The following is a 13,853-nucleotide window of genomic DNA, read 5'->3' as shown; positions in this document are numbered from 1 at the left end:
CCACAAGCAGCAAATTGGGCAGGCTCAGTTGAGCAGTTATTTTTCTGGTCTACCCAGAAGTCACTCCTGAGGCCGTATCCATCTGACAGATTCACGGGGGCTGGACTAAGGCGGCCTCATTCACACATCTGGCGGTGGGTACTGCAGTCAGCAGGGGCGCCTCAGTTCTCCTCCTCGAGTGCTCTGCCGAAGACTATCGTGGGCTTGTTTATTTACAGCATGGTCTCATGATTCCAACTCTGTCTAAAAGAAGAGGGGGGCACACAAGCTTTACAAACTGTGGTTTGTGTCACGTTTGCTAAAGTCACAATAGCCAAAGCAAGTCGCATAACCAAGTTCCAATTTAAGTGGGAAAGAGAAACCTCAACGCTTGATGGGAGGAGATGCAAAAATCCCAATGCGAGGGGATATGAGCATATGGATGGGGGGGGATTATTGAGGTCAATTTTACGAACAAGCTGTCATGAAGAACAAGAGATCACATTTTATGTGTATATGAAAAGGTTGAGGGAGGAAATACCATTTTAGGTGGACCCTGAATGATACAAGCATATGTTATCAGACTTAAAATGACAATTTACTCTCTGACAATTTGGGAGACTGGAAGCCAAAATCCAGCAGGGCTGCCATCCCTCTGGGGGCCCCGGGGGGGTCCCTTCCTTGCCTCGCCCAGCTTCCTGGGCTTCTGGCCGCATCTCTCCAGCATCTCCCTCCATTGTCATATCATCATGTCCTCTGTATGTCAGTTATAAGGACACTTGTCACGGGATTCAGCACCGCCACCTCAGATAATCCAGGAGGACCTCCTCATCTCAAAATCCTTAGCTTAATTACTTCTGAAAAGACCATTTCTTTCCAGAAAAGGTATCATTTTTAGGTTCCAGAGATCAGAACACAGACATATATTTGGGGGGGCGTGCACCATTACCCCATTACAGGTCTAAATACCAATGAAAACACAGGGCTTGTGAAATTGGATTTTAAAAAAGACCCCAACTATATGATGCCTAAAAGAAACTCATTTTAAAATATAAAAACACAAATAAATAAGGGGTAGGAAAAGCTATACCATGACAACTCTTATCAAAAGAAAGCTGCAGTGGGGCTTCCCTGGTGGCACAGTGGTTAAGAATCCGCCTGCCAATGCAGGGCACACGAGTTCGAGCCCTGGTCCGGGAAGATCCCACATGCCACGGAGCAACTAAGCCTGTGCGCCCCAACTACTGAGCCTGCGCTCTAGAGCCCGCAAGCCACAACTACTGAGCCTGTGTGCTACAACTACTGAAGCCTGCGTGCCTAGAGCCCGTGCTCTGCAACAAGAGCAGCCCCCGCAATGAGAAGCCCGCGCACTGCAACAAAGAGTATCCCCCGCTCGCCGCAACTAGAGAAAGCCCGCATGCAGCAACGAAGACCCAACGCAGCCAAAAATAAAATAAATAAATAAATTTAAAAAATTAAAAAAAAAAAGAAAGCTGCAGTGGTTATGCTAATATCAGACAAAGCACATTTCAGAACAAGGGAAACTATCAGAAGTAAAAAGGGACATTATATAATGATAACGGGGTAAATTCAAGGGGATATCACAATCCTGTGTATTTATGCACCTGATAACAGAGCTTCAAAGTACGTGAAGGAAAAGCTGAACAAATCACAAGCATAGACAAATTCAGAACTATCTTCTTTAACAATGCTATCAAAACGTGTCATCAAGAAATACCATCAGATAGAGCAATTGGTGGTGAGAGCATCCTTATAGAATTGTACAAATATGACCATTCACACAGCAAGTGTACAGTTCAGCTACATGTAGAAGATGCACGTTCCACAGGACTCCACAGATGCATCAATTTTACACCTGTAGGAAACCCAAAAGGCTTGTGTGCTGTGCTGATCCCTGAGGCACATCCCTCCTGCTCACCACGGGGAGGATATTAACATAGACCATAGTCGGCAGACTAGTCAGACACGTCAGTGTCATGGATATTTGACCTGAAACTCAGTGTGCCTTTCACTGCGGTCATGGAACAGTGGACATGCTTTTCTCCCTCAGGCTGCAGCAAGAGTGCAGAGAACAAGGCTCTGATTTGTATGTTGTATTTACGACCTGAACCGAGATCTCTTTGCTGCTGGGTTGGTATGTGGGAAATCCTACAAAACAGTGGCTGCCCGTGTAATTGTAAAAGCACAACACTAATCCATCTATTGTAATAAGGTACAAATGGAATCACATTCTTGCTAGCTCTTTAGCAATGTTCTTTCTGGGAAATACACTGTTAATACCAAATATCCATAAGAGTAGGTTTCATTTCAAATAATTGCATAGCAAAAGGGCTAGAAGTAATTAGTCTGGATATTTTATGTGACAGTGATTGTGTGCATGTAGTTTATAATTGGAATGATTGTTCAGGGTTAACAAGGCTGCACTTCACTGTCAACATACACTGACTTCATTTGAAATGCAGCCCATACACTGCACTTACCATGAATTCAATGACTGGGGGGAGCTTACTAAATAGATTACCAGATAAAATCACAGTTACCTTGTTGTTATCTTAGGATATTGTCTCTCAGGACAATAGACTGAGATCAACCGATGTGTTGATAAAACCCAACACTGATTCTTAACCATAAAATATTAGGGGAAAGTGCATTTGTATCATTTCTTTACTGTGTGACTCAGATGTGGGGTTTTGCTGCCATTATGCGTTCATCCATTCATTTCAACAAGCTTTTCTTTTTTAGCATTTCCTATGTACTTGTGCTGCTAGGGATACAAAGATGATTAAGACAATCCTTTGCCCTTAAAGACCTCACAAGCTGCTAGTAAAAAAGCCCTCATAAATACAAAACCATACAATAAGAAAGTGCAAATGTAGAGAGACATTTTGGATATTATGGAGCACTGAAGTGGTGTGCCCAGCCCAGCCTGCAGAGGAGGCAATGAGCAAGATGAGCAGTCAGGGAGGGCTTCATAGAGGAGGGGACATAGGGACCGAGGTTTAGGGACAGGCATGACTTACCACTTCAAGGAGCTGATGGATATCTTTGTCAGAATAAATATCGCGCGCAAAGTATGAACAATCCGTCTCCAGCACTTAGGAGAGGGCCCTAATGCAGTATAAGTCCTCATTATTTGTTATTTACATCAATGAGCCATTCCGTTCTAGCTGTAGCCGTGGGGAAAGAAATAACAAACTGTGCTAGAAGAATGATAGACGCAAAGGAGGGCGGGTTTGAGACATAGATAAGTAAAACGGGTAGGACTTGGTGATCACCTGGGTGGGGAGATGTGGAAAGAGTGAAGGGTCATTCTCTGAAAAGAAATCTCTGAATTTGCTGTGCTTTTAAAAGAGGAAATAAACAGGGCAGTAGGACTTCCATGGGAATGATGGTGAAGTCCATTCTGAGTTTGGGGGTATTTGTAAGTTTATCTGTACAGCAGGCAGGTGGAGAGTAGGTGTTCGGACCTCACAAGCGTGGATCCTGAGCAGGGATCTGGGAGCCGTGAGCATGTAGGTAACAGATTAAAAACATAAGCATAGATTAAATCACGGGAGGGCGCAGTGTGCAGTGAGAAGGGCTGAGGGCTGCTGCTTTCAATGCAGTCGGGTAAGTACTGTGTCCGAGTGTCCCAAATTTAACCATCAAGTCATGCCTGCCGCCTCACCTTGGTGGTGGGGGGAAGAAGCTGGTCTACTGCTCAGTGGAGAGTGATTGCGAGGGTGGAGGAGGACCTGAAATGGCTAGATTCCTTCATGTCAGGCAGCCCATCCACAGCTTGTCTGTCCAGGGAGACGAAAATAAAACGGAAAGATAGGAGCCGAGGGCAGGAGCGCTCCGGGCAGGCAGCGCTGGTGGGCGGGCACCCCTCGTGAAGAAAACCGAGATTCGCTGGGCTGGCAAACAGAAGCCGTTATAATTCCCCGAAGAACTTTCTAAGACCAGCTCTGTAAAACAAAGTGTGCTGTGGGATGTCGGATGAAATGAAACGAAGATTCCCTATGGGCGACCTTAGGGGCGTGTGACATTTGCTCTCAATCATAAGAATTGAGAGTGAAATGCGCTCTATGTGAAGCATGACATGTCATAACTCACCATCCGGCTATTTGAAAGACATCAAATACATAAATCAGTGTCCAAAAACAACTGCGCCAAACAGGCAGTGCCCGGACAAGACGTCTGTGCTCTGTGACCCCAGCACCCATTTGCCCACTAACAGTGCAGTACATTCATAATTCGTTAAAAGATAACACAGATAACACTTAAAATTAATCAGAGGCAGCTTTTGGGGGCTTACATCAGACAATTTGATAATGTGTACATATGTCCTGATTGTCAGTAAAATGGCCCGATGCTATTTAATAAATACAATTTAATAAGACCTCAGAGTTAGTATCTTTATCACACAGTTTCTAAAGTATTTATTTGCAATTATTAATCCATAGTAAATATTTTCAAATTTGCATTATGTAAAGAATGTTAATTTTAGAATTTCGTATGAAATGTTTATCCACTAGCTAAGGATTGTATATTTCAGAATGAACAACCACGGACTTGCCCATTTGAAAAGCCTTTATTCACTAAGTGTCATAGTAATAGGTACAAAAGTACAGGTGGGGTTGTGGAGATACAAAGATGAAAACAGCATATTCCCTACCACAGGGGTTCCCAACCCCCGGGCCACAGACCGCTACTGGTCTGTGGCCTGTTAGGAACTGACCACACAGCAGGAGGTAGCGGTAGGCCAGTGAGTGAAGCTTCATCTGTATTTACAGCCGCTCCCCATCGCTCAAATTACTGCCTGAGCTCCGCCTCCTGTCAGCATGACGGTGAGTTGTATAATTATTTCGTTATGTATTACAATGTAATACTAATAGAAATAAAGTGCACCATAAATGTACACTTGAATCATCCTGAAATCATCCTGCACCAACACCCCACCCCGTCCATGGAAAAACTGTCTTCCACAAAACAGGTCCCTGGTTACCAAAAAGGTTGGGGACTGCTGCCCTACCATCTTGTTTACAATCTGTTGAGAAAACAGTGCCCCCCAAATTACTACATATAAAAAGCTAAAATGGAGCAAATAATTGTGGGAGATCAAAGGAAGGACATCTAGAGGGGAAACCAGAGGAACAGTGAAAAATGTTTTAAACCATAAGCAATTAATACTAAATGCTAAAAAGACTGAGTGGGCTGGAGGAATTTATTTTGCCTTAGCAAGTCACACTGCAGTGAACATTTGTTTATTGTGCCCCCAGCATCAATACAGGCCGTTCTCAGGCCTGGGTCTGGGGGGTTCACAAGGCAGTTCCCGAGACAGGCCCCGACTGCCTTCGGCACAACCTGTACTCATGAAGATCGGTTCAGGAACGGACACATGATGAAGAGATGGCTGTTAGAACTTCTGGGGGCAAAAAGACTTCTTCTCATCCAGGAGCTTCATAACAAGGCTCTCTTTTCAGCCGCACAAGGATGAGAAAGCTGTTTGCAGCCATCCTTCACCCACGAGAAAAGCACCTGCCTGAAAAGGCCACGAGCAATGAGGAGGCAGAGCTGGGAAAGGAGCCTGAGCCCTGGCCGTGGCACTGCGCCTGGATCAAGTCCTGCCTCACGGTGATGGGAGCCCATCCCTTTTACTGTAACCAGACAAAGCTGTGTGATCCAACCTAGACAGGCCTAATGTAACTATTTAAAAATCAATGCCTAGGGAAGCCTAGGGAAACACATTTCTCTGAACCTTCCTCCTCCTCCAAATAACAAACATGTTCAGTATCAACACAAACATCACAGATGATATAGGAAGGGGTATAAAATATATGCCGTATCATGTAACATGCAGAGATGTGGCACAGAACTCTTTCTAAAGCAAACCTGGGTGTAAATGCTTCATAAATAAAGTGGGAACTACATTTACCATTCTAAGGTGGAACATTGTGCCCCCATTTTCATACAGGTGTGTCTACTGGGAGCGCAGACAGTCTTGAGAAGAAATGAACACACGCTAGAATAAGGTAAGGGTCAAGATCCAAGAAGGCTCTTTCAAACAAGAGATGCAGTGAATGAAAGTTACTTGACGTGCCATGACACTGACTCCCAAGTGTGAAGATCAGACGAAAACTGAAACGGGCAGATAATCTATTCAAAGTCTAAATGACACTCTAATTATCAAATGTGTTTGGAAACGATTTGTACTAAAATACTTTATCAACTCTTAACTGTACAGATTTCCAGCTCAGATTATGTTTAAAGATATATAAGAATGCACACACATGTAACGTGAATAGTACAAAACAGCTTTCTTTTTTTTTTGTTTATTTATTTATTAATTTGGCTGCACCAGGTCTTAGTTGCAGCACGCAGGATCTTCGTTGCAGCATGCAGGATTTTTAGGGATCTAGTCTCCTGACCAGGGATTGAACCCAGGTCCCCTGCATTGGGAGCAGGAAGTCTTAACCACTGGACCACCAGGGAAGTCCCACAAAACAGCTTTCTGAGCCTAAATGCCCAAAGGCCTTACTAACTAATGGATGATTTTTAAACCTGGGGATGGAGGAGATAAGGAAAGGTTCTGGTTAATTCATGATCTGCTTTACCCGGTAATCCGAAAGCTATTTTTTTTTTTAACATCTCTTTTTCCAAGTACTGTTTTTAAATTTTAAAATAATTAGATTCACAAGAAGTTTCAAAGATAATACAGCAGGTTCCCTTCACCCAGTTTCCCCCACTGGTTACATCTTATACACTTGTAACACAAATCAAAGCCAGGAATGTGACATTGGAACAAAGTACTCTAGTTCTACCTCTAAACACATGTGTAGACTTCTGACATGACCAGAACACAGAACTATTCTATTATCACAAAGATCTCCCTTGCTCCTACCCCTTTATATTCACACCTGCCCCACATCCACCAAAGCAAAAGCTGCACAAACTAGTGTTTACTCTTCCTAGATGACTATTTATTTTCTATTTGAACCTGGTCTAGTCTATTTCATTTCTATAAAATTTGGTCTCCACCCTTTGAATTAATGTCATGAACTATTAATAGATCCTCATCCTCAATTTTAAAAACAATGTAATCAACTGGAACTTCCAGACTTATTTCCTTTATTTGATAATTTGGTTTTATAAAAAAACACAAAAAACAAAACACACACAACTGATTTATGGTGAATTCCTTTTTCTAATCACAGTTGCTTTTTCCATAGCTTTACTGAGGGTCCTTCCTCAGGCTTCCACGTTTTGAACACTTCTCAGATCACTAAGCAGTCTCCAGAGCCTGATAACTAATTTATTATTCCAACACAAAGGAAACTGGTCTGCAAAACAGGATGCCGATTTATTAATTCACTATGAGAGTCACTATAACAGACCAATAGGGTCGTTTCAATCAGCACCTACTAAGAGAATCCAAATATGATTATAGGTAAATGCAGATGCCAAAAAAGGGGTGGTGATGGTCCAGGGTCATCCTTCTGTACCACTCAACAATCTACTCTCGTCCTCAGGGATCAATTCCTGCCCTCATTTTCTCAAAAAGCTAAGAACACTTACAAAACGGCTACTCTTCAAGCCTGAAACACAGGGTGAGGGTGGGAGTCAGGAGTGGTGTTAATTTAATTCTAGTGCCTGAAGTTACCTCCTGGGCTTGTGCTAATTTTCTCAAATTTAATTTTGTGGAGGGTAGCAGGATAACTTTCTCTCATCTTTCGGACAGGAAATATAATTTTAGTTTGGATTTTGCAAATACTTAGCAACATGAAACCACCGCCCATTCTTCGTTTTGGTCCTCATTTTAGTTTGGGCCAAAGAACCAGGCCGTGAGGGCTCCCCTTCCAGCTGCCCTCCAAGCACACATCACCTGTAGATACTCAGCCTTTTCTGGACGAGCCCAAGCGGGTTATAAACAAACCTGGGGTATTTTGATCACTTTCTGGCATCTTAGTTGTGGCGATTACGCTGAAATATCCCAAGACTAGTATGACACGAGAAAAAAGGTCCACGTGTCACCTCAGAAGACCAATGGAACACCTAGAATGAAAGTCCAGAAAGTGGAAAAGGCACGTTCTTCCCCGTCTCCGCATCTTGTGGGAGCCTCCTCAGCTGCCTAAGGTCCACTTTATCTGCCGGGCAGGGCCGGTGGGGCTGCGGAAGGCCGGGCTCCGGGTCCGGAGGGCGAGGGCGGGGTCAGGGGTCTGGGCTCGGAGGGCCAGGTCCAGGACCAGAGGGCGGGATCCGGGGTCAGGGGTCAAGGTCCGGAGCCGGAGAGCCGGGGCTGGGGTCGGGGTCCAGGTCCGAGGGCAGGGATCGGAGGGCGGGGTCCGGGTCGGGGGTCGGAAGATGGGATCCAGGTCCAGAGGGAGGGGTCAGAGGTCGGAGGGCGGGATCCGAGTCCGGAGGCCGGGGCCCTGGGTCGGAGAGGGAGTCAGAGTCCGGAAGGCCGAGGTCAGGAGGTGGGGGTCGGGGTCCAGGACCGGAGGGCGGGTCCGGGGTCGAGGGTCGGAGGGCGGGGTCCGGGGTGGCGGGTCTGGGCCCGGCCAAGCTCGGCGGGAGCAGTACGGACCACCCCGTGGGCCCAGCGCCCCGCCTCCCACAGGCGGCAGCCATGGCGGCCTGGCGGGTCCCGGTGTCCGCGGGCGCTGCGCTCGGGTGGCTGCCGTCCGCCGCCCCGCCGCCAGAACCGCCCCGGGTCGGAGAAGCGTTCCGACAGCGCCTCAGCTTCACCCTCTGCTCCGCTTCGCAGGGAGACCGCAGCGGCTCCGGGCCCGACTCGCAAGGCGGGCCGGAGGGAGCAGCGAGGCGTCCGGCGAGCAAAGAGTTAACAGCGGCGGAGCGGAGGATCTCGGAGCTTCTCGCCGCCGCCTGCGCGGTGAGACCCCGCCCCGTCCCTCCCGGGCACCCGGGTTGCTCTGCCCCTCCCCGCCCCGCCCGGATCGCAGCCCCAAGGACCATGCGCTTGCGCAGTGAGGCCCCTCCTCCCCAGACACCCCGCCCCGCCCTCCCCGTCAGCCCCGCCCCCCGTCAGCCCCGCCCTCCCCGGCCGCCCGGTGATAGGTGCGCCTGCGCGTCCCCGGTCTGGAGAGGGATTGCCGGAGGCCGGTGCAGTCCTGCCTCGGGCGTCTGACGGCGTGCAAGCTTCCCGCTCAGAACTTTTCGCTTGAAAACTGGCCACGGTTTCCTATTCCGGGCAAAGAGTTAACGTGGATCTATCCTGAGTATGAGCGCGACTCCTTTCTGATCAGTGTCCGAGCTAAACTCCGGTCGCAGTCTAGGGCCCGTCATCACTGTCCTCTGTGTGTGTGTGTGTGTGTGTGTGTGTGTGTGTGTGCGCGCGCGCGCGCGTGTGTGTGTTTGGGGCTGGGGGAGGGGTGTAAGGCATTGATAGAGGAGGTAGAGGAGCTGAGAAGTCACAGGGAAATATGTGTGTGTTTATCTGCAGTATCAGTTAAACACTGCCATCCAATGATTTCAATAATGAAAACATAAAACATGAACTTATTTTTAATTTATTCTAATTTTTGCTATCATCCTTTCGTCCTTTCCACTTGTCGGAGCAGAGTTACAAAGGAAAGTATAAATAGGCGTTTACATTTTTACTAGACAATGTTGAGCTGTGTTTTCTTCTTGTTTGGGGATTTGACAATTGCTTGTTAGCACCAATATCAAAACTTATCACCTCCCTTAACGCTTTCTGACAGAGACTACATACGTTTAAGGGTATCATGTTTATATTTGTATCATCTTGAAAGAGCAAGTGAGTTTTATGATAAAGATATAGAAAAGATACAAAAGTAGCCTGTTGAATACACTGCAGGCGACCAGCACTTGACATGACTAGTGTTATTTGGCCTGAACCAGGGGAGCAGAGAAGAAAACCTTGGAGGTTGCCTAAAAGTTGACTTTTTTTTCCCACGGGCAGTTAGTAGGCCCTGAGATCCACTTCTGTGTTGAAACTTATGCACAAAGACTCTTTAGGAAATGACTGGCAGCTTTTGATGGTTCTTGTTTATACTCTTTTTAAAATAATGTGTAATTTGTTCCCATACTTCACTATATAAATGTGGTAAATAGAAGCAAAAAGTGTCATTCTCTATAGAGCAAACACCAGTGGCCTGGAATGACCGGCCCAATCAGCCCGGGAAGGGAAAGAAACTTTTTCTCACTCAAGGAATTCACACTGTTTCATCCGTGTCAGTATCGCAGGTTAAATGGCTGTCCAGGAGACCATAAGCAAACCCAATAATGAGCTTGTTGTTTTTGTTGTTCAACAAATCAGAGCCCCCTCCCAGTGGTCCTTCTTCCACACCTGCAGGCAGGTAGCTCTCTTACGTGTGCTGACCTGCATCACTGGGCATCTTGTTCTCCAGTCAGACTGTCAACACTCTTGCCCTGCCTTTGTCTGTTGCCACCACTACCCGAGGCTCACTTACTGAGGACAAATTACGTTTGTGTGGGCAGCCATCAGAGTTTCCCCACTGACTTGGAAAGCAGAAGAGCAGCCCAGGCCCCGGAGCAATCTGTCAGGCTCCCAGGTTCCAGAAGACCCCCAGCGATGAAAAGCGGAAAGAAGTCTGCTAACAGAGTTCCCAGGGTTCTTTTGCTTTTCTTCCAAGTCTTCCAACACGGACTTTGTAAATAAAGAAGCGAGGTCTTGACAATCGGTCGTTCTAAAGTGGTGTTCAGTGCCGCTGGTTTCATGTAATCTGCTTCTGCGACCCCAAAGGATTCGGGAGGCCCCTTAGGCTGGCCTTGGGACTTGATTGCTGGACTTCTGCTGCCCTGGGCTCACTTTGCTGGAATGCCTTAGAGGAAGCCTAGGCTTGAACTCTAGTTTTCCTTTTACTCCATGCTTTATTCATGACGCATAGTTGATGAAAAGCTGAACCAGAACAAAATATTCAGCCGCTAAGGAAGACACTCCGAAGTAGTTTGCAGCATACACAAAAATACATGTAAGAAGATATTTAAATGTCACGTGTATTTTAATGGAAAGGCTCTATGCAAGAGGGGTGCAGAGTTACTGCGTGGTAAAAGGGTTATAGAAAAAGCCCAGGAGACAGTTCCCCTTCAAAATCTCAAGGCTAAATAATATCACTCATGTGGCCCAAATCCACAGAAGAGGTTGCATTATTTGTCTTCACACAGCGTGCTTGGGACACCTTTTTAAGACTATGTTTGAATGTAGATAGAGGATGCTTTCTTGACATCTGAAGTGCTGTAGTAAAAGCTGCTTTTGATCAAAGTCGTGAAAGCACTGAGTGTTAATATGTTAAAATAATACTTTTATTTTGCTTAAAAATGGCACTAACGACACTCCAAAAAAAAAGAAAACAGCGCAAAATGTGCAGTGGAGTAGCACACGATGACGGTAAGGAAAAGTGTTAAATAATAGTAAAGGTAGTACTTTTCTCGAAGGACTGTTGGTTTTGATTAGCACCTTTTCTGTAAGTTTAAATCATTATCCACATATTTTAAGTACTGAAATTGCAACTGCAACTTCTGAGTGAAAGTTCATTTTCAGCCTCTTAAGCTCTTAAAGTCATTAAATCACCTGTTATTAAACTTGTTACCTAGAAACTGAATGAAAAATACCTGAGCAGTGATTACATCGTTATTGGGTATAGAGGAGTTCTTGTTTTTCCATCAACTTCTCATTTTTCTCAAACTGTATATTTTCTCCTTATGTCACATAAAGTTGGATCGTGTATAATGTTGGAATGCATTCAGTCCTTAATTGCAAGTGCCACGAAAATTGCTGGGAAGAAGTTTAATATTGTTTGAAGAAAATGTTGCAGTATTTTATGAGTAGGAATGATGGTGAGGAGATACGATGAATATTGAGATGAATGAATTGTTTGATTTCACTACTCTTCAACCTGGCGGGCTGAACTATGTGGACCCAGCTACTGGCTACATGGTGCTCACCCGGCTGGCCCACTTGCAGAGAGGCAGATGATGCGTCTCTACCTGCAGACACGTGAGTACCAATTCGGCAGGATGGCAGCAGTTTTTGGTGCTTCCGTGACTTCGTAAATACCTATTATTTGAAAAACAAGTCAAATAAAAGTGCTAAATAGAGACTGGTGTGCACTTTTCACAAGCTACTCTGGCCATGGACAATGAAGTCCTTAAGACCAATAGAGGACCTTTAAAGTGAATGGAATTTTGTAATGTTTCACCGTGAGCATCAGTTCCTTGAAACGCTGTGTTTGGAAATTCATGGGAGTTCTTTATTACGAGGAAACTTTTCACGAGGTTTCAAATAAGTTGTGTTTACTAGTAGGCAAGTAGAAAGAGGGCAGGAAAAGAAATCCGGAATATTGCAAACTAGATCCCAGGAAGCATTTATTTTTCATTTTTAGCTGAATAAATAGATACTTGCCCAACATTGACAGGTGGGTTTTTTATAATGATAATGATTTCCTCCCTCCGTGTCCCTCCCTTCCTTTCCTCCTCCTCTTTCTCCTCCTTCTCTTCCTCCTTCTCCATTATTATTACTATTATTATTATTATTACTACTCCCCCTTCCCTCCTCTTTCTTCTCCTTCTCTCCCCCCCACCCCGCCCATTCTTTCTGTGGTGTTTTCTACTCTGTCTTTAAAATAACCATGAAACTTGCTACTCCAAACTTAGTGCTGTACGTTTCCTAAAATGCATATTTCAGCAGCCATATATCTCTGTGCTCACTGATTAAGATGAACTAACTATGTAATACTTCCCTATTTTGAACAAAAAATAAATGGGAATGGGTTCTGCACTCTAACTTTTTAAAAGCATACTACTAGTAAGGTAAATTGTTATACAGTTAAGATTATAAACAGATAACCTCTGTTTATAGACCACTTTGACTGTATGTTTGGCGGCAAGAAGGAGTTATTTCCTCTAAGCGACCTACTTTCTAATCAAGGAATTGACATTAAATGCCTGTATTAACAGTAGCCAGTATTGAAAAATTAAGCCTTCACTTTTATGGATGTTCCTACCTGTGCCATTAGCTGTTTCTAATCAAACCCATAAGAGCTCTGCCTGAATTGAGGACTGGAGGATTTTTTAAGGGTGAGGTTTTGACAGTAAAATTCTTGAAGTTGGAAGGATGCATTTAGGAAGTGATTCTTGGACCCTAATTAGAACCATTTGCCAGACGTTGCCATCGTTCTCCTCTTAGTCTATAGGAGGTAGATCAAATAATCTATAGAACGTTATTAGCAGTCTCTTTTTTTCACCATGAGAAGTGTACTCCTTCAAGATGATTGTTAAATAATTCAACAGTAACTTGTTTTATTTCTTTTGCAGTGTCCATATGGTCAAGTCAATGTTAAAGATCCATCTAAAAAGAAGCAGTTCAATTCATATTTTTATGTTTGACAAGAATTTCATTTCTGTTCTCCATCTAATTGAGCCTTATTAAAAAAATAAATAAAACCTTAATCCAGAATTGCTTTCTGTGCTGTTAGTACTTGAGCACTAGTTTAATCTTAAACGTAAGCATATATTAATCTTAATCTTAAACATGTATTAAAAAGAACATCAATAAAATGAAAAAGCTGGCAAATGTTTGTGTGTTTCTTTTCTGAATATAAATTTATTTATTTATTTATTTATGTTTGGCTGCGTTGGGTCTTCGTTGCTGCACGCAGGCTTTTTCTTGTTGCGGCGAGCGGGGGCTACTCTTCGTTGTGGTGCCTGGGCTGCTTATCGTGGTGGCTTCTCTTGTTGTGGAGCACAGGCTCTAGGCACGTGGGCTTCGGTAGTTGCAACGCACGTGCTCAGTAGTTGTGGCACACGGGCTCCGTGACATGTGGGATCTTCCCGGACCAGGGCTCGAACGCGTGTCCCCTGCATTAGCAGGC

The 13,853-nt window shown here is 44.9% G+C and overlaps 1 protein-coding gene and 1 long non-coding RNA gene across 2 annotated transcripts; one reads left to right on the top strand and one right to left on the bottom strand.

Moving 5' to 3' along the window:
- Positions 1 to 4,554: 4,554 nt before the first annotated feature.
- Positions 4,555 to 8,262, bottom strand: LOC309657877. Its single transcript, XR_014261944.1, has 2 exons — positions 8,068 to 8,262; positions 4,555 to 5,982 (listed from the first exon to the last, which is right to left on the bottom strand). It is a non-coding gene; the product is annotated as an uncharacterized lncRNA (long non-coding RNA).
- A 48-nt stretch (positions 8,263 to 8,310) lies between these two features.
- Positions 8,311 to 13,438, top strand: LOC309636350 (uncharacterized protein C1orf53). Its single transcript, XM_082409494.1, has 3 exons — positions 8,311 to 8,873; positions 11,880 to 11,980; positions 13,297 to 13,438. Exons 1-2 carry the CDS (start codon positions 8,609 to 8,611, stop codon positions 11,957 to 11,959), a joined length of 345 nt encoding a protein of 114 aa, XP_082265620.1. The 5' UTR covers positions 8,311 to 8,608; the 3' UTR covers positions 11,960 to 11,980; positions 13,297 to 13,438.
- The last annotated feature ends 415 nt before the right edge of the window (positions 13,439 to 13,853 follow it).

Source organism: Balaenoptera physalus, assembly GCF_965194825.1.
Source record: "Balaenoptera physalus genome assembly, chromosome: 1".
In the NCBI taxonomy this organism is placed as follows: Eukaryota; Metazoa; Chordata; class Mammalia; order Artiodactyla; family Balaenopteridae; genus Balaenoptera; species Balaenoptera physalus.
The sequence above is the reverse complement of the archived record's forward strand: the minus strand, read 5'-3'. Positions and strand labels throughout refer to the sequence as shown.

Bases quoted from the DNA above. Each gene is read 5' to 3' on its own strand.
- LOC309636350 (XM_082409494.1), top strand. From the start codon at position 8,609: ATGGCGGCCTGGCGGGTCCCGGTGTCCGCGGGCGCTGCGCTCGGGTGG. The intron at 8,874-11,879 runs TGAGACCCCGCC...CTACTCTTCAAC, and splicing joins TCTCGCCGCCGCCTGCGCGG to CTGGCGGGCTGAACTATGTG.